Genomic DNA, 21,792 nt, shown 5'->3' with positions numbered 1-21,792 from the left:
TATGATCTAAATTTCTTGAGATCATCTCCTCTTGCTCTGGACTCTGTTTCACCCTCTGTAGCTGGTGCTTCTCTTATACACCTCTCTTTTCCTGTTCATTTACATAGTCTTACATCATCAAACAGTGCTATTCTTACTAAGATCTCTAAAGAAATGAGAAGACATCCATAAAAATTATCACAAAATGATAAATTCTATTTAAAAACTAGGCATGCCAGAACACAAATATCTGTAGGAGTGTTGCCCCTTTTTGAAAAGTTGCAGTGATATTCACAAATGATGATATATCCGAAAATGACATTGGAATTAATTTTGGAACTGGTTTACGATCTTCACAAGAAAATCGCCATATTACCTTACCTTAGCTTCATATTTTACCCAGATTAGTATTACTCACCTAATTCACCAGACTGATGCCAAATTCCCTTTGATAGCTTCCAGAGTTCATAGCCTTACCACTTCTGTGAAGGATTTTCAAAAGGAACATATCCTGAAGACAAGTCTGAAGGAGAATTACAAAATTGTTTTTGAGTAATGGAAGCATAATTAAAATGTCTTAGTTCCCAAGTACTTTAGAAGGGAAAACTCCCTTTTAGATAAGGGTAAATTCCCTTATTTCTGGTAACACATTGCATTTACTATTTTATAGTTACATCATAAGAGCCAACTCAAAAGTTCTGTTACTTTAATTATGTTTCAGTACACAGTGCACTTAGAACTTTTAATCTGTATATGTGGAAGATACACTCTTGATAATAACAATGTGTCTGTCTTATTGTCTCTAGGACTATACTTGATAAAAAGGAACTACTAGAGTTTGCTCAACTTGGCTGTTACTTGGAATATGATCTCTTTGGGACCGAACTCCTTCATTACCAATTCAACCCGGATATCGACATGCCCGATGATAATAAAAGAATCAGAAGGTAAATATGATGAAATCTCTGATAGCATTCCCTTTTACCAGCCCTTTTTGATTCATATCTGGGTGGGTATTAGCAAAGATTCAGAAAACAGTATGCAGGCGGAACCAGAGACTTGCAGAAAAAAAGTATCAATGCTGTTGCAGGCAGAAAATCTCTATATATTATTTCAAGAAGCAAATGAGTCATCCTAAGTAGGCAAAAGCTTAGCAGAGCCTTAGAAGTTCAGTGCAGATGGGCAGCTGACAAGAAACAGATAATACTTAACCCCTGCCATGACAATAAGAGAACAAAGATGTTTTCCTCTTTTTATCCTTAATCAAGTAAGCTGTTTCTTTCCCATGTTGCCCACACTGAAGCCCTCACCTCCTACAATGAATTTCTGAAATGCTTTATAAAAAATATTCACTACAGAGATGATTGAAACTTAAATGCTGTAAGTCGAATGTCTAAAGATGAAACATCATAGAAGATCTAACCCCTCAAAACTGTCTAAGCGAATAATTATACGAGTCATTCTCTGCAACCAAGTGGAAAATTTGGGGGGTCAATGGTGGATGGCTACCAGTTTGTCTTGGTTACGTGGCGATGTGAACCCTGAATGCACCAAGTTAGGGAATCTGGGAGGAGAAACAGATTTGGGATTAACAAGGATGCCTGGTTTGGGAGCATCTAAGAGTTGCTATCCAGTGAAGCCATGGATAAGGGCATGAAGCTCAGGGCAGAGATCTGGACTCAGACATAAAAGTGGGCATCTTCGGTCTGTATGTCATGTTTGGCAGCATGGGAATGAATGAGATCACTCAGAGAAGACAATGAAGACAGAACCCTGGGGAACACTGATATTTAAGGAATGGACTCAGGAAGAGTCACTCAAGGACAGATTGAAAAGTTTTCAAAGTGAGAAGAATATCAGGGAAATGTGTTGTGGTGGGAGTCGGTGTGGGACAATGCTTAAAGCAGAAGGGCTTGGACACCTGAGAGGTGGCAGGCATCAAGTGAGGTAAAGGCTGAAAGTGTCCACTGGATTTCATAGGCTGGAGATTCTCTTGCACAGTCAGGAAGTACAGTCTCCATAGACAAGGCTTGAGGAGTAAGGAGGGGGTACGGAAGAGGAGAGAGAATGTGGAGGGTACTCTTTCAAGAAGCTTGGTAGTAAAGGGAAGCAGGGGTATAGGGCCAAACAGGAAGCCACGGCAGGATCAAGGGAAGGTTTTGTTAAGAGTTGAGCAATGTTTATGTGCCTGAGAGCAAAAGCAGAGAGACAGAGACAGAGGCAGAGACAAATCCCGGGAAGCAGTACTCATTCTACAGTGCTGTTATGGAATTTATATGAAATAAAGTATGCAGAGTTTTTATGTGAGTGTCTGGTGCAGAATATGAAAATAGTCAATCGATGCTAACTTAAAACAATCTGCAGAGAGGAGCTACAGAGCAAGGCTTCTAAGGAGACAAACAGATGGAATCTGAGAAGCAAGCAGAAAGTCGGTTGAAAGGGATAAGGCAAGCAATGGGGTGAATGCAGAGAGATGTCGTGGTGAGAACAGGAAACTGAGGACATATGGCCACCCATGTTCGGTAGTGTCCCTGTGAAGTAGACCTGGTTATCTTCTGAGAAGGAAGGATCAGATTCAGGGCAGGACCTCATAGAAGAGGAGGGAGGCTGGGCATGGATGCTGAGGCAATGCGAGAGACACTGATAGGACGTGTCGTGTGTGAGACCCACGTGAGGCTCAAGGTCATGACTGCATGACTGCACGGTGGCACCGATGCACATGATGTGGTGATTATTTCCACCCAAAACGTTGTGTATCTTGGTAGTAAGACCAAGGAAGCTTTGAGGAGAAGCAGAAAATGTCAACAGTTAGAGAGAGGGCTGGGATTCTGTCTCCGAAAACATGGCTGACAACTGGGGGAACAGGGGTGGGGTTGAGTGAGGGTCACGAGGTCCAAGATGGAGGAAAGAAGGCATAGAGAAAAATGGGAAGATACAGGAATAATATAGCTTGAGTGAAGTGGGAGAATGTATACAGAAGGAGGTGAGTGAAAAGGTAGAAGGATGTAACCTGGGGTTACATCCCCACACAGAGTGGGGAACTGAAGATCGAGATTTCAGAGAGGAAGTAGTCTTCTGTGATGACAAGGCCCAGAAAGTGGTTATGGGTGTAGAAAACCATTTGGAATACGAGTAAAGAAAACTGGCCTACAGAAGGGATGTCCAGAAACTGAGGCTCAAGCAGCAATAGTAGGACATATATACACACACGGGAGTTGAGGGAAAGGTCTAGAGCCGGTGGCCACAGTTGGGACAGCCTTCAGCTCTTACCCTGGGCAGTCAACCTTTACATCTGTGTGCCTTCTGCTGTCCCTGTGTATGGTCACGCCTCCTTGATGCTTCGAGTTTCATATCCTCAGGGAGAGCTAGCTGATCCGTGTAACTCTAGCTATGTCAATATGGAGATGCTCGCCTGTAGGTGAGAACTGACCTGACCAGTGAAGCTAGGGCTTTTAAAATTTTTTTTACACCACTGAAATCAGTTCTTTGATACACTGATTTATTGTTTCTTTTTTGTTTGTTCATTTTGTGTTATGATTTTAACTTATGTGCCCTAGGAGCACCATTCAGTAGAGGCAAACACGTGTCCCTTTGGCCCCTGTACCATACTCAGAGGTGAATATTCTCTGGAATTTAAAGTGGGCGGTGTTTTCTCATCTTTCTCATCTTTCATGATCTCAAAACCATGGTTTCCTGAGGAATGCCCTCAGTACATGTTTTATAATTCATCTTAGAAATAGGAAGTTTCCTTTTACGGCCTGCTTCCTTTTCCTAAGCCCCTTTGTGGCAGTGAGCTGTATCTTTGGTATCTTTAGAAGGAACCCTATGCCATCCATGAGGCTCCTGGACCTTGAATAAGGAGAGGGGGTCTGCAGAGGGGTCTAGGAAGGAAGTATGGGGGGGAAGGACAACCGACACCTCATCTCATATTCCTTCTTAGCAACTTTTGGCTATTAATTCAAGAACAAGAATTTCATTCTGATCAGCTTTCCTTGAACCAAATGTAAACATTCCAGATATATTTCTATACAACAAAATATATATGTAATATATGTGTGTTTATGTCTGTCTATGTATGTATATATACTTAATTGTCCTTAAATGAAAATCATGCATTAGGTCACTTGACTTAAGTCCAGCTCACGGTAATTACTGAATTCGGGGTGTGCTCTGGTACCCCCCTGCGTCCCCTCCTTTGGGCACCTGATTTTCATCATCCATTGGCAGTCCTTTTCTGAGCCTTAGTCATCTTATAGCTCTGAACTCCAAGAACATAGAAGCACGCTTCTGCCTACCTCTGGTTTTCAGCACCAGAAATTCTGTGTCTAACACCTGTTTTCAATCTTATGCTCCATTTCTCAAATCTTATTATATCTCTGCCTTTTCACACTTTGTAGTCTCTCTCTAATATTTGTTTGCAAAACAGTAACTCATTTGTATTTCTATAATTACTGTCATATTTGTCTTCTCATCTACAGTGGTTCCTTCCTTTTGCCGGCATCTCTGGAACTACTGTTCTTCCATACAATGGCACAGCACAAGAGAGGAGCTTTTATTCTAAGAGTGGCCAAGCTAGGGCACCTGGGTGGCTCAGTCGGTTGGGCATCTGCCTTCAGCTCAGGTCATGATTGCACGGTCCTAGGATCACGTCTCATATCCGGCTCCCTGCTCAGCGGGAGTTTGCTTCTCCCTCTCCCTCTGCCCGTCCCCTCTGCTCATGCTCTCTCTCTCTCTCTCTCAAATAAATAAATCTTAAAAAAAAAAAACTCTTTAAAAAAAAAAGAATGGCCAAGTTATATCTTGATAGTCAGGAGGTCATTATGTTTGCAGCACCATGGCAGTAGCTTTCTCATGAGAGAACTAGTCTCCACATGCTTGACTTAATGAGTTCTAAGGGTTCTCCTTTTTCAATGAGTATCTTATCCATTACACTCTTTCCTTACTACTTCACATTTCGATAACTTTGGGTTTCAGGGTATGGCACGAGGCCACATATGGGAATTTGTTTATCCATCTGTAATAACGTGACATCATTTTTTTTTTTTTTTTTACTCAGACAAGGAAAAGAGACAAAAACTTTGGGAAATGCTCAGAAAATAAAGGGGGGGAGGTGTACCCTAAAATTCCCGGGAATGTGATACTCCTTTTCAGTTGGTGATCAGGGTTTGTTAAACTAAGTTCCAGCAATGCGTATGCATTCTGTCAAATGTTCCTCTTTTTTCATAAATGATGATATAACTCACTTAGAGCATTCCCTTAAGGAGAGTCTGTTCCAAAAGTAACGTCAGATCAGAGCTTTTGGACACTATACAAATTTTAAAGAGGTAAATATCCATGGCGGAACAAACAGAAGTCCAAGTACTTACAGGACACACGCGGGTACACGTTACATGAACACAGATTTCTAGACAAAAAGGCTCAGGGTGGCTTTTCTCTGGCACTTGCTTTCCTCTGATCTACAAACACAAGATCTCATCTTCAATTATAATTTTATTTTAAAATGTATGTTCTCGGAGGGCAAAGCTTTGTGCTTGAGGTTTTTGTGCAGTGGCCCACAATGTGCTTATTTTAGTCATTATTAAATATGACTCATGCACTGGATGGAAAGAAATGTCACAGAAACAAAAAGGATACCTTTTAAATAATTAGCCCTTGGAAGAAGGTGCTGTCCAACCATCTAGATTCATTTGGGAATCCAGAGACTGACAAGACTGTGTAGAGAATGCCAGAGAAAAGCATTGTCTCCAAGTTGCACCTCCTGCCATCAGCGACTGGTGGAAGTCACGACGGACAGTGCCCAGAGTCCAGACACACACAGATGGTAGCTGTCAGGAGGTGACTCACACTGTAGATTACAGCATTTAACAAAGCAAAGAGGACTAGATGTTTAGACAGAAGTGGGAAAGCCATTCTCTAGGCAACTGGCTATAAATTTAAAGGAACAGCTCAATATTTATAACAATCTTGTTGAGATAGAAGGAAGATAGAGTCAATTGTTGTTGGTTGATTTAATCCAATGCTCCAAGACGACTCCTAAGTCAAAATTCCCATAGACTTCGAAGGGACCAAATACCTCAAGATACAGAGGTACCTTTGCTGACCTTTTTAAAATGACCATCTAGCTGATCATATGCCCTTCACTTTCAAACCAACAGATTTTACTCTCAGAATGTCTTACTTGTACGAAGATTCCTTTTGCTTCCCTGTTTTAATCACAAATTGCCATTGATTGTATTTGCTAGAAGAAAGGGAAGAGAGACAGAGAAAGACACAGAGAGAATGGGATCTGGAAAATGGGTCCACTAAGAGAGGTATTTTAGAGCGGAGAGCTCGATACAAATCCAGAACAAAGTTACTCTGGGAAATGCCAAAGCGGCTGTTCATTCAGACTGCCTATTAGAAGCTGTTTTTAATGCAGTATTGCAGGCATTGTCATAAATACCACAAGCTAGAAATTTCTGTGTGCATGGAATAAGGATCAGGTTCCTACTAGGATGCAATACTATCTTTATCATCACCACGCAATATTAAGGGTCTCCCACTACACGTGCCATAGCGGAAGGCAGTATGAGTAAAACGTTTAAAGCACCCCGATAATTTTAAATGTGAGACCAATGCCATATAATGAGTCAACATTTTTCACAGAGTGCGTCTTCTGGTGGATGAGGGCTATGAAGATCGAATTCTGATGGCGCATGACATACATACAAAGCATCGGCTAATGAAATATGGAGGTCACGGCTATTCTCATATACTTACCAACATTGTTCCTAAAATGTTGCTTAGAGGTATCACTGAGAATGCACTTGATAAGATACTAATAGAGAACCCTAAGCGATGGCTAACTTTCAAATAGGATGGTTGTTTATGAATTCACACCTTGAGCATAAAGCTTGCAAAGAACATTTTCCAGTGATTTCAAACCCACTGTGAGATATTAATCAGACCTCTCTGTAGGACTAATGGCAGGTCATTTCCGTTTTATGAGAATTAAAAGAGTTTTGCCTTCTCAGAAACCACTATTACCTCTGTACCTTTAGGAAATTACTGACCTAATTGAGCCCTATTGTTCTGCCTTCACATAATAAATACAGAAATATCTATTTCCAAACAGGGACTTACAGTCTGTATCCCCTTAGGGGAGTTTTGTTTTGTTTTGTTTTCTTAATCTATCAGCTGCACTACTTGAGAAAATTTAAAGTGTTTCTAGTTAAATTACCCCCTTCTGGAGCAATCTAATGTTTCTTGTAATATTGATGATCCTACTAATTATCCTGCTGTTCTTTAATTAATGCTTAATGAATAATACGGTACTTTAAAATAGCTTCAGCAGCAAGGGAAGTTAAATTTTGAGGCTTTTTTTTCCCAAAGGATACTGTAATACAATTACCAATTCACAATGGTAAAAAGATTGTGTAAGCTTAATTATATGCTGTCTACTTTATCTATATTTACTGATAATAAATCAGTTTTGTTGCCTGTGGCTTCCCAGTATCCATTTTTGCTATAAAACTTTGTTGTTTTAAAAAAATTGTATAAGGGAGCATGAACACATAATAGTGATTTATAAAAATTCAATCATAAAAGTCAAAATATATTACATAATATAGTTTAATGAATCATTACATTTATAATAACAAAGGCCACAGTTTAATTAATAATATATAATGCAAAAAAAAGAGAAATGTTTGCCTTATCTATATTCCCTTTATTTCCTTTACGTTTTGTTTTTCCTTGGGCCTAAACAAAGAAAATAATGCTTAGTTATCTGAAGAAAAGGTCAGATCTATTAGAAATGACATTCGGATTCTAGAGTCTACTCTTCAAAAGGTACCCAGCCCTGATGTTTGGTGTAAATAAAGCCTTTTTAAAACCCACAGAAGATGTGCACTGCTGTTTACAAATTAATTTTTTGGTTGATTCCTCATTATGCTATTTGTTACCTCCCCCCTCCCCCCAAAAATCTCCAAACCCTTGCTACCAATTCCTCTTTGATAAATATATATTGTTAAACAGAAATAAACCCATTGCAACTCCTTTATGAGTTATCCAACATATTAGAAAGGCCAAACAGAATTAGTCACTCTTCTTGATGAATGGGCTAAGTGTTTTTAATCATAAAAATCATGACAGTTACTCAGACCAAGGCATTTAAACCAAGTCAACAGCACCTTCAGATGGGAACACCATGCGTAACTCTTTTGGAAAGTTAGGGTTTTCTAAATACAAGATATTTCCGTGGATCAAAGGTGATCAAGCTTTCTGTGTATTAGAACAGAAAGTACCCAAGAGGGACAAGCCAGGAGAACAAACTAATTCCTTTCAATGAAAAAATGCAAATGTCCTTCACCAGTAAAACAAGCAGATTCTTAAATCCCCGTTTTTCAAATCTACTTGTTCAAAGAGTCTTCAAAGGCAACTGAGAGGGGGGACAGATTTTTCATTATAACAGTGCAAGCTGTCTGATAGTTAGGATCTATTAACATGCATTTTTAACCCTTTTCTTAGATTAAAGAGGTGACTTTGGGCAGTGTATTTTAACCAGAGGGAAATGATTTGCACTACTCTCAGCATCTACTTTCCTGTCAGCTTTAATCCACCTGAGAAAAAAGAAAAAAATGGATAATTCAAGTGCATATAATTCATAAACATTGCAAAAGAGAGCCACTTTGTTTCTGCAGTCCTAATATTAACAGTCTGCCACAGAATGCAGTGCAAGTATTGATTGGCATATGGTAATAAAGAAGCCATAGGCTTAATTTACAGACCTGTGATGTATAGAGCATTTTAACCTAATAAAATTTAATTTTCTGGGTAACTCTTAAAAGAGAAATCACTTAAATTATTTTGCTATTCCATATACTTTTGTAATCCAAAATATATTTCGATCCAAAATAATTCAAATAATTTATGCGTGGTGTGTGAATATATACACACACTTTTTTTTTTAAATTAAATTTTTGAGGCTGTACAGCCACTGTGCCTATGGTCTGAAGCCATAGGTATGTATATCTGAAGCCATATGTATATATTATATTTGATTTAACATGTGTGTGTGTGTACACACAAATACATGTATATGTAGCAGGTATTGGTATAAAATATATACACTTTGTTGTCTTATTGGTTGTATGTGAAATTGTTCATTTTGAAATAACCTCGGGCCACGACTCGTAGCAACTATTTGAAGGCCTTACTTAGTGTCCCCTTGGTGACTCATGCAGTAGCTCAAATTAAACCATTGTGCATTGGGTTATGAATAACCTTTTGTTCCAAAGAAGGCAAAAGCCTCAGTCTGATTTAACACCAAAGAATAAATTTCTCTGACTTTCTAAGTAAATCTAAACGCATTCTATTGACAAAATGGACACACGGGGGATTTTCTAAATACCATACATAATTACACATTTTCACACTTAGAGGGTAATCCTATGATACAATTTCAATCTCTATTTTTAAAGACTATCACCAGAAAAGAGAGAAAAGAAAACTCGTAAGAAAAAGAAAATGTGAAAATGATCATAGGCTTGGGAATTCCCTCAAATCCAGAAAATTCCAGGTTAAGGCTTGAAGTTGAATCATTCCCAGGACTAGCTCTAAAGTTAACAAAAGTACAAGGCAAACAATTTCTTTGGGGACAAGCAGCATTATTTCAATCAGACCTTCTCCTGCAGGGTAAAATCATCCTTCCCACACTGTGAATGGACTCCAAGTATCATAATAAGCAGGTGAACTCACAAGAACCAAAGCTGACATATGGATAAAAGCAGCAAGATCACAGTACACCAAAGTATCATATATATTGGAGAAATAATTCAGTGTCTTAGATTTTTCTATAAAAATTTGTGATCTATATAGGACTTCATTCACATGGACACTAACGATAAGGAGGAGTATTTGCTTTGGCGGTAGTGGATAACACATCTGCTTATCTTGCTTTTAATATTTTTTTTTTTTACATAATGTTTCTGAGTATACAGATGTGAGTCAGGTAGCATTTGAATTCCCCACATATACACAACCGAGGTGCCCCGCAACCGGCATCCCCTGGGATCCTTGATTCACTGACGTTAGCCATCCGAATCCAGTGTCCAAACTCAGAATAATAAGCTTAGTTTCTGCGTTATCAGTCAGCGTAAATAATAAATCCAGAAAACGTGCTGTATTTGTTGTTATTCCCTCCGTGGGCTTTCCCGCCATCTAATTTGATGTACACTTCGTCTCCTGGCTCCAAATGAAGAACGACACTGTTACTGGCGTAGTCGTAATTCTGATCAGCGTCTTGGGCGATGGCGCTGGCTCGCACCTATGTGAAACAAACAAGAATTAGAACCTGTAGGAGACAACTCTCGGGTTGTCCTTGCTGCCATTCACACAGCATCGGAAGCCGACCTGTGCTGTGGCACGGAATTCGGCATGGGCGTCGGAGCTCCGGGAGGATATCTTTCTGAGAGTCTCATCTGCGTCGCTGGAAAGGAGCAGAAAGATTGTAAGGTGCTATGGCGAGGGTCGGTCCAGCAGCCTTCTCCTACTGTGTGCTGTAAACAGCGCACATCACGCTATCCCCTTCCTACATCAGCACTTTTTCTCATTCCTTGAATCTCTAGGCCCAATCACTTCTTGAAATGGAAATAAGGGTAACTTTTGTGCATTTTAATTTAAGCCAATTAGCAATATTCTAAGCAGCTGTTTACGAGGACAGAGGTTCAATCTGAACTTCAGCTGGGTCCCCCACGCTTATTAGAAAATGGAGATCCTTGGCAGTTGAGACTCAGAGAAATAACATGACTCCAACTCTACTACATAGGGAGGGAAAAAAAAAGAAGAAGAAGAAGAAAGCCTTTTGATTTGGGGCTTTCGAAATCTAATTCAGGTAAAGCCTTTTTTTTTTTTTTGCCAGAAACCCCCGTTTAAAATGTCATCTAAGTTTGCAGGGTTCATTTTGTTATTTGTGCCTTTTTATTACTTACCTGTGATGTGTGCACTTAAATAAATTATTTAATTTTGACATATCTAAAAGTTATAGTAGGAACTAAGCTTTGAGGCCTCTAAAATTTCTAACATTTTTTAATGATGTGATTGAATACCCTTTTCCATTTAGGTGATTCTGAAAATGTGTGGTTTGCTTTGAGGATGGAAGTTGCCTATAATCCACTCGTGCTGAGCCTGTGATCTTATTAGCGGGTTGATAGACATTTGCAAACAGTCAATTTGCCTATCATTTCAAGTAATATGGACATTCTGTCACATCCTCAACTCAAATTAGGCTTCAGATTCATTTAGCTATATTTTGATTCTGCCTTGAAAAAAAATTTCAATAGGCACACTTGTATTTGATTTACTTCAGTAAAACATCTTCTACTTTGTGGCTTGTTCCTATTCTACTATAACGGTATTTCCCCAAATAACATAGCAAGTGATTTAGTGGTTTTGTAAACCTGCATTATGTAATAATGCATGACTTGGGGTACAATATGCTGGATGGATTTTTATCACTTGGCAAAATGAGGGAAATGAGACATGTGAAGAATTTCCATGCATTTCTTTCAAAACTTAAATGATAGGTTTTCAAGTTAAATTTTCATGTGGTATGCTCTCACATTAATGCTGAAATGTTAAAAAGGGAGAAGGCTCTTTGACACTGCTGAACTTGTAAAGTAATTTGAGTAGTATTTTAAAAATTTCTTTCTGGATATTGTATGGCAGAAGGAGAAAGGGGCTTAAAGGATTTAGAATTGCTTAACACTGTGCTGACATTAATACAGTGAATGCAATATACCAGGCAATTAGGCTCTGAAACACTGACTCAAATATATACACCAATTCAATGAGGTGATCTGTTTGGACCGTTAAGTAATAATAGAATTTAATGATATAATACTTCCTAGAAATTAATCAGAAGTTTGTAGGAGTTGAGTGCTTTGATTCATTAATTTCATCTAGTCATTAATTCCCTGGGAAAAAAATCTACAAGGAGGATAGCGTTGTTATGACCTCACCTTTTTTTTTTTTTTAACACGTGGACTTCTAATGGGTGAGAAAAATTAAAATACAAATTAGTAATTAGCTATGTCAGTAATATATTAATTAATTAGCAATCCATAAATATGCTTTTCAGCTATTATTAATAAGCAGACACATTTTATTTAGTGCTTTAGGTATTTAATATATGCTCTATGGGTATTGTGCTGTAACACTGTTTTCTATATAAAGGCATTTGGGAACCAGTCCTCATTAAAATCCCTTGATTTAGAAACAATAGTCTTAAATATATATATGATGCAGTTTTGATTCTACAGGGTATAAGCAAAAAAATCATGTAAATGTGACCATTTTTATTCTGTAGGTACGACCACAAAAACTTACAAATGCAGTAGTGTGATTCCACACACTAGAAGGTTACCTTATGGTTTTTCACTTCCTTTGTTGTCTGATTGCTTTTTAATGAAAGTTATTCTCTTAAGATTTTAACCTATCCTGTACCATGAGACTTTCCCAATTAAATAACTGCCATACTCCAGTGTACTTTGCATGATTTTAGTATGCCTGCTCACCTGATCCTACTCTAAAGGTATAACGGAACTTGAAATTTCAGGCTCTAGTAATCAGCTTGGTGACTTCCAACAATTCTCCCTTTAAGCCATCAAACTACTGAGGAAGGTAATGCATCCACCTTGGAGACTATTTTCAGGTTCCTAAATGTACACTGATTTCAGCATTTTCTCCGGGACTATGATGCATCCTTTCCTTAGCCTGATATTTCTGCCTAAATGTACTCTACTATCTTTTCATATTATAAGTTAACTATTTAGATCCTGCTTGATCTGTAGTGTGTGTTTCACCGCTTTTAAAAAGATAATGTTAATTTGACATTTTGTTAATCTCGCTAATGAATGAATATCAACCCACAAACTATTGTTTCCAACATATCTCATGTTCATTGATGCTATAAGTAATTAATGCATTCTTAGAATAAAACCGGGTCTTTAATTATTTTATAGTTCTAATCTCGAGCCACTTTTAGCTTTTATTATAGTGGCTTGTTATAGTGGTATTACAGTGACTGTATTCACATAGCAATTTTTGAATTCAGGTTTTCTGCTACAGGTATACAAACACATTAAAATTATATTTCCTGTCTCTCTGTAAAGCCATCCGAGTCCAACTTTTACCTTTCATATGCACTGTCATGGGCTCTCAACAAATGGTATGATTAATTTTGGGTTGATGGTTTCAGGCAGAATATGAGAACTGTGATCCTTTTAGTGGCATGTTTGTGAGAACATAGGAACTCGTGTGGCTTTAGCATTATCTTATTAAGGAGGGTTTATCATTAGAGACAATATTTATGGTAACATTTGCTAATTTAACTAATTGCTACTGGTGCTCTCATAATTTCATTTTCATTGTACTTCTGTGGAATCATAAACAAAAGGTTAAGTGGTGCATCAGGTTAATTTACTGGCCTTTGATGTTTCCATCTGTGATCCTGCATTCAACACAAAGCATAAATAAAATGGTTCTCATATGGTTACAGTCCAGAGGCATTCCTCTATCCTAGAGTAAACTGCATTTTTAGTTTAATTTTTGTGCTTCTCAAATCCACCTAATCCATTGAACATTGCACTGACACGGATCTCTGAGTTTCTGTTTTATGAAAACAAATTAGGTCTGCTCAGGGGGGGAAACTGCCATTCTAAGAAGTGATCAGATAAGAACATTTAACTGAAAATCACTGATAAACTATTTATTTAATATTAATAAAATAAACTTTATAAAATATTTCTCATTTGCAGCTGTCTACAGATCAGACTTTACAAAATTATTCTAAGGATAAAATTCCTTCACATTAATATTTTAATAACGATTTTCCAAAATAGTCCATGCTGAAGTTGAAAATATATTGTTTGCTGCTACATATATTTTTCTGAATTGCTTGTTGCACACCTTTTGAAGAAGTAACAGCTTAATAATGCCAATGGAGAGCTTTATACATGATAAGGTCAGCTGGTTTGCCTTATTTTTTTTCCTGGTCCTCAGAGAATGTGCATGCTAGGATGATACAAAGGAGCATTCTACTCTCCAAACAATGAAATAATTTTAAAAACAAAATGCACCTAGAACATGTACATAAAATGGTTTTCTTGGAATCAGTTCCATATACCTGGGCTCAGCAGTTGAGATAGCAACCTTTAAGCTAATTTAAATGTTTCATTCCCTGATTTTTCATGCAATTGAAATTTCCAGATATTTAAAGATGTGTTTTTATTCAGTGGCTGATAAAGCTCGACTATTATTCCATCTTAATTGAAACCTCTAAAAACAATCCTTCAGCCTGGCAGTATTTTCCAGACCTAACCTTTGAGTCAGAAGAGAGCCAATTTGTAAATAAATGGGTGCCGCATAGCTGTCTGCTAAGGGGCTTTTCAGAAACCATTTTGTAAACGTGATACGATAGCTCTATTCTGGCACAGTGAGTCATGCCCTTTTTAGCCATTCCTCTATAACTATCTCACTGCTCTGTAAATAATTTTTCTTTATCTTAGTATTATTTTTGTGCATAATAACTATCATAAACAACCCTGTCAGTGCCTCCTGGTGGCCATTTCCCCCCTCCTTTTTTTTTTTTCTTTTGGTTCTACCTGTCCTGTGGGGTCCTTGAGCTATTTATTTCTAAATTCTTTTAGAAATGAGGGGTAGGAGGAGCGGGGAGGGACAGGATTTTTTTTGTCCTTTCCTTCTTATACATTTAGAATATTTGTCTTTCACTTTTTGAGAAAAAAAAAAAACTGATACTGAATTGGGTCTTTGGAAGAAATCCTGCCTTAATGCTGCTTAATAGAAACCTGGGTTGTAACTGAAAAGGCCTGAATTCAAGGGGCGGGTGACCTGAGCCCAGTAGCCCTCGTTAAATCTAAGTTGGCCATTCCCCGTGCCACCCAATAGGCGAAATTAAAGCCAGAGAACTCAGCCCAGACTGCAGGCTGCGGGTCGCAAGGCCTCGCCCAGAGCGCGGCTGCTGATTCAGCGCGAGCTTCTGGTCCGGTGACACTTTCCGGTAGTTACAAATACTATTTTCCTCCTCTAAGAGACCAGACACACTTTGGTTTTGCAGTGACCGCGAGTTTCTTAAGCAAGCGGTAAAGTGGCCGCAGCATAAACCTGCAGACCCATGGACCTAGTGGCAGAGCCGACCAGCCCAAGAGAGCAAGCCCAAGGGCTCAGGGCTAATCTGAGGCGAGTGCACAGTCAAGGCCAAGGCAACTGCCTTGTGAGAAGGCAGGGTTGGAAAGACCCTCACGCAGGCGGCCCAGGGGCTCCCTGACGGTGAGGCCCATCGCCCCGGGGCCGGCTCGGCCTCTGGCCCTCCTAGCCTCTGCCTGTGCAGCCTCCTACTCCAGCCAGTGGAGTCTGGGTTCTGTGTTTGGGTGCGTGTTTTGCTGAGTACACCCATGAGTCTCAACTTTCTCTTTTGTTATCAGCACTCATTACTTCTCCCCCTTGTTCTCCTTGAGCTGAAATCTAAACCGCGGTTTGTGCCTTGAATTTGACGGTATGCTTGTTTCCCGGGTCTGGGACGCCGCAGGGGCCTTGCGACCGCGAGTCCCCGGTCCCTCTTCGGCCCTGGACGCGCCACACTTGAACTCTTTCCTTCGGGTCCCTTCTTTCTCCCGCGGGCCCCTTTCTCCCCCGAGTTTGTCACCCTGGCACGCCCATTTCGGGGCTGCCCCAGCCCTCCTATTCCAGGCAAAGCCTGAGAGCGACCCCACGCCGCTGAGGATCCCACAGCCGGGGGTCGCCTCCTGCTCCGGACTCCCTGGTGCACGAGCTGTCCAGGGGACCGAGCTCCTGGCTTCCCTACCCTCGAGGGTCGCGCTCACACTCGCGCGCTCTGGGTGCAGGTCCTAGCTTGGGAACCGCCCTCTCCAGGCCTCCGGGCACCCGCTTTGGCTCACGACCCCCGCCTCCCCAGGGAGTAATAGCCTCCCCTCAGCTCCGCGCCCGGGAGCCCGGCTGCCTTGCCCTTCCTCCGCGGGCTCCCACCCCCATTTCCGGGGTCTCCTCCCTCTTGCCTGCACCTTCCCGCGCTCCCTCCCCGCCCACCCCGCTGCCTGCCGGCGCTCACCTGGTTGTTTTTGCAGAGATCAGCCCACATGCTGGTGCCGTCCCCTCCGCGCATCAGGACGTGGTAGGTGAAGAAGTAGATGCCCGGGATAGAGCAGGTGAACTTGCCCGTGGTGGGATCGTAGTGGTTACCGAGGTTGGTGACCACGTCGTCGAACTTGAGCACCTCGTAGCCTTCGTGCTGCCGCTTGAGGCCGGCGTAGAAGGCGATCTTGGGCACCGTGCTGTAGGTGGCGGCACTGATGGCCCCGGCCGCATTCAGGCCGGGCGCCCCGGGCGGGCCCGGCAGGCCTTGGCGGCCGGGCTCGCCCTTCTCGCCCGGAGGGCCCACGGGACCCGGCGGCCCGGGCTCACCGGGGGGCCCACGCGGGCCCGCCTTCCCCGGCCTGCCGGCCTCGCCTTTGGGGCCCTGGATGAAGGTGGGCAGGGACTGCATGAGGCCGCGGTCGGGCGTGGCGGCGGTGCTGGGCGCCTTCGTGCCCCCATAGGGGTCGCAGACCATGCGGCAGGTGCCCAGCATCTCGTAGTGCGCCGACGTGCCGGCCGAGCTCACCAGCACCGGGATGAGGATGACCAGCAGCAGCACCATCACCACCCCCAGCGCCCCGGCGGCGATCAGGCGCCTCCTGCTGCCCACCAGCCGGCTCAGCGCGGGGCGATCCTCTTGTCTGCTTTTGGACAAAATTTTGAAGGTTGGGCGGGGACCTCCTCAGAGCCGAAAACAACCCCCTGCGAACCCCAACTCCCCTGGGCGGGCGCGCGCCGGCCGCTCCCCGCCTGCTCCCGCTCCTGCTCCCCCTGCTGAAGCTGCGGCTGGGGAGGGAGCTCGGACGCCAAGTGACTTGAGCTGAAGTCCCGGGCTGGGGGGTGGGGGCTGGGGGAGGGGTGCGCAGGGCGCCCTCTCGCCTCCCGCGAGCCCCTTCGCACCTGTGGCTGCCGCCGGCGCCGGCGCGGCCACCCGGAGGGCAGAGCCTGCCGCCGCCTCTCGTGCTGGCCCGGGCAGCTCACACTTTTATGCAGCCGCTGCCTGCGATCGACTTTTCCGTTTTTGCCGACTGCGCCAGTTCGCACCAACTTTCCGTCTGAAGTTGCCTTTTTCTGCCTCCTTCTTTCCTTCTTTCGCTTGCTCCGTTCGCCCTTCCACTGCCTTTCTCCCCCTCCTTTGCCACCACCACAACTCTAATAGATGCGCACCCCCAACGACCGGCGCTGGCCGCGAGAACTCGGGCCAGCCGCCCCCCGGGTGCGCGGAGCCGCGGCGGCGGGCACGGTCAGCTCGGCAAGGCTCCGGGCTGGAGCGGAGGAGCTAGCGAGCAGCGGCGAGCGCCTCGCCGCCGGGAGCGGAGCGAGAGAGACACTGAACGCAGAATTCTGCCTGGGTACCACCTGCCAGGAGAAGAGGAGGCTGACAAACGCGCGCCGGAGCAATTTATAGGCACCCAAGGCACAGAGGAAGGGGAGCCGCTTTGGCATCTCACTGTAGCATCTGCTCTGCTCATCCCACTCAGAGAGAGTTTGGCATTACTCTGACAATGTGGGATTTTTTTTCCCCCCCAGCCTCTCTTTTTTTTTTTTTTTCCCTCTGCACATGGATGAACAGTGAGATCGTGAATACTCCCTTGCTGAACCCAGGTGATGGCAGCGCTCTCGCTGGACATACCTGGGGGTGAGGGAGACAGATGTGCAACAGCCTTGGGCACTCCAAGGTCACACCTAAGCCCTCTTATTTCCCCAAGGCCGGCAACGCCAGTTGGAGGGTGGAAGTGAAGGTTGAAAAGAGGGTGGCTCGGTCGACAGTATTTCCCTGCTGGCTCACCCACAATCAACCGGTGCTTCAGGTGTTTTTTGAAATGCCACTTTTAACATCAGAAGGGCCCTTTAGAATTTTCCAGATGGGTTTTTTTTTTAACCTTATGGTTTTCCTCACCAGCCTTCTAAAATGAAGATGTTACCCAGAGAACAGTAAGGTGCGTTGAAAAGCCAAAGGAGGTTTTGAATGATTATGAATGAACAGGCCCACCACATAATGGGAGGGGGGGTTCTTTTAACAAATGCTGCAGATGGTGAGTATATACTCGGTCCTCTACTTACAGGATCACTGTTCTAGCTAACTATCTGGAGTTAGTGCCATTGGACCTGAAGTTGCACTACATGAATGAGAAATAATCACTTGTTTAAAATGTCTTTAAAAGTCTTAAGACAAACCAAGCAGCCTTTACAAAAGTCCTGGGGCAAGATCTTTTCCTAAGATATGGAAAGTGTCCTCTAGGCTTCACAGCACATTTCCTACACGTACATTGAAGCATGGGGCAAAAAAGGGGAAAAAAAAAAACATGAGAAAGAAGAGCCCCATTTGCAGTGGGAGAGCGGGAGAAGGAAAAGCGTGGTTTTGTAATATTAATGTAAAAAACCCCAGAGTAGATATTAGGCAAGTTATCTCACTAACAAATACATAAGACACACAAGAACAGCTTTAAATAAGCAAGTGGAATTGATTTGTAAATCATACTTTTGTATTCAGGAGCAATGGATGTCAATCAAACGCGGATGACATTTCCTTGTCAATACGGGGATGATGGCTGGGAAGATGGTGACTTATTAAACCAGGGTGAGAATCTGAAATGAGAAGCAAGAACAAATAAGACTACAGCAAGCAAACAATAACATCCCTGGGATCCTGTCTGGGGCCTCCACAGCACAAGCATTTCCTTGTCTGTTCCTTCTGCCTAACTTCCAGGCCACGCCAATTTAGTTCTTTCTTTCCTTCTTCTCTGTTTCAAAACGAAATAAGGTCAAATGAGCAGTCAGAAGAAAACCAAGATTCACTGATTCATTTAAGAGAAATGTCAGCAGTTCTTTTAGGTCTTTCCAGGGAGAATCAAGAGTGAGGCCCAGGGTCTCGGTATTTTCTCTCCCTTTGGCTGCAACTGGATGAGAATCCTTCCCACTCCTCAAACCTTTACCTTTTAGGGTAGTGGTTTCAGAAATGTGTGTCTATGTCTTGGGCGTAAGACTTTGGTTCACAGGAGGTACCTTATTTTCCTCTTTCTGAGTGGCAGACACATAGAAAGTTCTCCCCCGGCCACAATACCTATTTTCTTAGCACACCATGTGGGTTGCTTCTCAAAAGTCACCTTTCTTTTGGGGGACAAAATAGTAAAGGGTGGGAACGGCCATGAAGGTTAATGTGTTAATCAAACTCTTTTCCAATGCACCAAGTTATCAAAATTCATAAGATCTCATTGCTAAAGAGAGTCCAGTGGAGGATAAAAGGGGCATTTTTAAAAGGGTAGAGTTGAATAAATAAATTCTCATTGAAAACCTCAAGATATACTTCCATTGAAGACAGCTCATCTTAACAGAGGAAGCCAGTGAGGATACCATGAAATGGTAGAGCCGGAATGAATGCTAGAAAGCTCTTCAGTACCTGCTCACTTTCGCGGATGGTAAGTGTGAGACACAGCTCTGAGCAGGAGAAAGGCCGCCCAGTGTGTGCTATTACACTCTCCTCTACACCGCAATCTCAGACCTCTGGGACAGGCCCTAGTAATGGAGGCATTTCTCTTTCCACCATCTCTAATGCTAAAGCACAGCTTGGTTTTACAAGCGAGGGCACCAACATCTTAAAGGTCTGCTGAGATATGGAAAAGTGCTCTGTAGGCATCATTCACAATGCAGGCAACATTTCCCAGGTCACATGGCTGACCCATTTTTCCAGTGAGTGCACAAACCCAGGTGGCGCTTGGACAGTTGGCTTTTGAGTGAAGTCAGTTTACATTATCGATCTCCTCCCTTTTCTCTAGAGGTGTCCCACCACGTGCTTTGGGAGAAATTTTTGTTGTTGTTGTTTAGGGATGACTGGGTAGTAGATGAACTAATGGCTGGTGGCTGCCACTTTCCACTGCTTGAATTTCTCAGAAGGTTCTCTGGAAAGTTACTCACGCTTCAGCCCTTATTCTGACAGTTTGAATAAGCCATCTGATGGCATATTACTCATCATCTCTATATGTATATAATAATAGAAAATGTGTCAATTAAAAAAAATATTTGATTCTCTTCATCCCTCATCAGAGAAGCAAGTTTTCTCTCAAAGTTGATATTAATCTTGGAAGCAAGCCCTGGGATCTAATTTTCCCAATCGTGTCTCAAGAAAACACAAGGCTCTATGTTCCCATTTCCTTCTGCACCTGTGCCTTCGTGACCATTCAGATCATAAAGTCCAATACAGAAACCCAGGATCTGGGTTGGATGATGATCCAGTAATTTTCATCTCCCCGCCTCATTTCTGTCTCTTTCGGAGAACCGAGCAGATCCGAAGCCACATGACTCCCACACAGACCCGCACCACCATCCATTAATCTTTATTGAGTGCCCACGGGCAGCACCGCCCTACACTGGGCTCTTACTAGTCAAACAAATCTTTAGTCATGAGAATGATTTCCAAATCCAGCAGTACTTAACCAGAAATAGCATTTATAAGAGGAAAATAACATGTTAACAAACCCAAAGACTATCTACAGAAATAGAAATACAAAGAGTAAAAAAAAAAACAATCAGACTGGGATCAGCTATTTACCTTTGCTTCCTGGATCTCCAAATTATAGTTCAGAACATACACTCCTTTGACTGAAGAGTTATAGATTTCTAGCCAGAAAGGGTCTCCCTGGAGTAATGTAGGGAAGTAGTATATCCTTATGGCTCTGGAATCAGATGGGTCTTAATTTGGATCCTGGTTTCCTCATTTAGTTGCTATGAAAGTTACTTAACCTCCCTGAGGCTTAATTCCCTTTTCTCTAAAATGGGAATAACACGAATACCTAACACTAATGTTGTGAAGACTGAGCGAGTTAATGCATATAATTACAATGATACCCAACTCAAAGCCAGAGCCCAATAAATGTCAACTTCCATGTTCATTTGTTGGACTGCTGAGTAGTGGGTGGGCATGTGGGCTGGATAGTCGAACACAGGCTTAGTAAAGGAAGCTAAAGGGTCAGACTTAAGACAGATGACATCAGATGGATACTAAATGTCATAGATTTAGACAAAATTAGAACACCCAAGTTCCCCAGGAGAGTTGCCTGTGTGTACTATTGTATAATATCAAAAGAAGTAAGACAAAACTCAACACAAGGATCCTTTCACCCTTCTCCAAAGTAAGAGGAAAAAAAGTTTTATAGCAAGATAATGTAATTCACTGCAGTTTGACAGACCAAGATTTTTGGATTTACAACCTAGTAGGAAGCATTAAAACGTGTTTTCCCCTGCTCTGGAAAGTTCCCCAAGTCAACAAGTTGCACGTATATTTAAAAATCACTGATAGTTACTCAGGAACTATTCCTGTGGATGATGATCCTCAAGAAAAAGTGAACATATGAGAGAGGGCTGCTTTAAGTTAGCCAGAAAAGCAATCACTCTGAAGGACACCTAAGTCATAACCACAGACAATAGGGAATTTTCAACAAAAAACTCTCTACGGGGGATAGTGAGTTGGAAAATTAGCTTGGCAAGTCTATTGTCAGAAAATTATTGAATAGCCAGAAGGAGAGATGGTAACCAGCACTGTACCTAAGGCTTGGTTACAATGTATGGCTTCAAATTGGTCTCACATTCTTGCCATATCAATCAAGACAAGGATGGAATCTCTAGAATGGATATGATATTTTATACTTGCTTTTCATGGGTGGA

General features: G+C 42.2%; 3 protein-coding genes across 4 annotated transcripts in view; 1 reads left to right on the top strand and 2 right to left on the bottom strand.

Moving 5' to 3' along the window:
- The window catches only part of PTER (phosphotriesterase related), a 32,533-nt gene extending 25,698 nt beyond the window's left edge, over positions 1–6,835 (top strand). The window contains exons 3-4 of one of the 2 annotated variants that reach the window (XM_028114091.2): positions 786–926; positions 6,625–6,835. In XM_028114091.2, coding sequence (XP_027969892.1) covers positions 786–926; positions 6,625–6,835 — 352 coding nt within the window. The remainder of the gene's footprint in view (positions 1–785; positions 927–6,624) is intronic. The other variant, XM_088025798.1, reaches the window with a different exon arrangement.
- A 1,074-nt stretch (positions 6,836–7,909) lies between these two features.
- Positions 7,910–16,801, bottom strand: C1QL3 (complement C1q like 3). The gene is made up of 2 exons (XM_028114096.2): positions 16,106–16,801; positions 7,910–10,285 (listed from the first exon to the last, which is right to left on the bottom strand). The coding sequence occupies exons 1-2, from the start codon at positions 16,691–16,693 to the stop codon at positions 10,106–10,108; spliced, it is 768 nt and encodes a 255-aa protein (XP_027969897.1). The 5' UTR covers positions 16,694–16,801; the 3' UTR covers positions 7,910–10,105.
- A 1,794-nt stretch (positions 16,802–18,595) lies between these two features.
- RSU1 (Ras suppressor protein 1) overlaps positions 18,596–21,792 on the bottom strand; it is a 253,585-nt gene continuing 250,388 nt past the window's right edge. Inside the window, exon 9 of the mRNA XM_028114094.1 lies at positions 18,596–18,720. Within this exon, the coding sequence (XP_027969895.1) occupies position 18,720 (1 nt within the window). The 3' untranslated portion in view covers positions 18,596–18,719. The remainder of the gene's footprint in view (positions 18,721–21,792) is intronic.

This window comes from Eumetopias jubatus, unplaced genomic scaffold (genome assembly GCF_037043125.1).
Source record: "Eumetopias jubatus isolate StellerSeaLion01/CBP00866 unplaced genomic scaffold, mEumJub1_p1.0 scaffold_8, whole genome shotgun sequence".
Lineage (NCBI taxonomy): Eukaryota > Metazoa > Chordata > Mammalia > Carnivora > Otariidae > Eumetopias > Eumetopias jubatus.
Note: the sequence above shows the minus strand (reverse complement) of the source record. Positions and strands in the feature narration are given on the sequence as shown.

Bases quoted from the DNA above. Each gene is read 5' to 3' on its own strand.
- C1QL3 (XM_028114096.2), bottom strand. From the start codon at position 16,693: ATGGTGCTGCTGCTGGTCATCCTCATCCCGGTGCTGGTGAGCTCGGCC. The intron at 10,286-16,105 runs GTGAGCGCCGGC...TGTTTCACATAG, and splicing joins ATCTCTGCAAAAACAACCAG to GTGCGAGCCAGCGCCATCGC.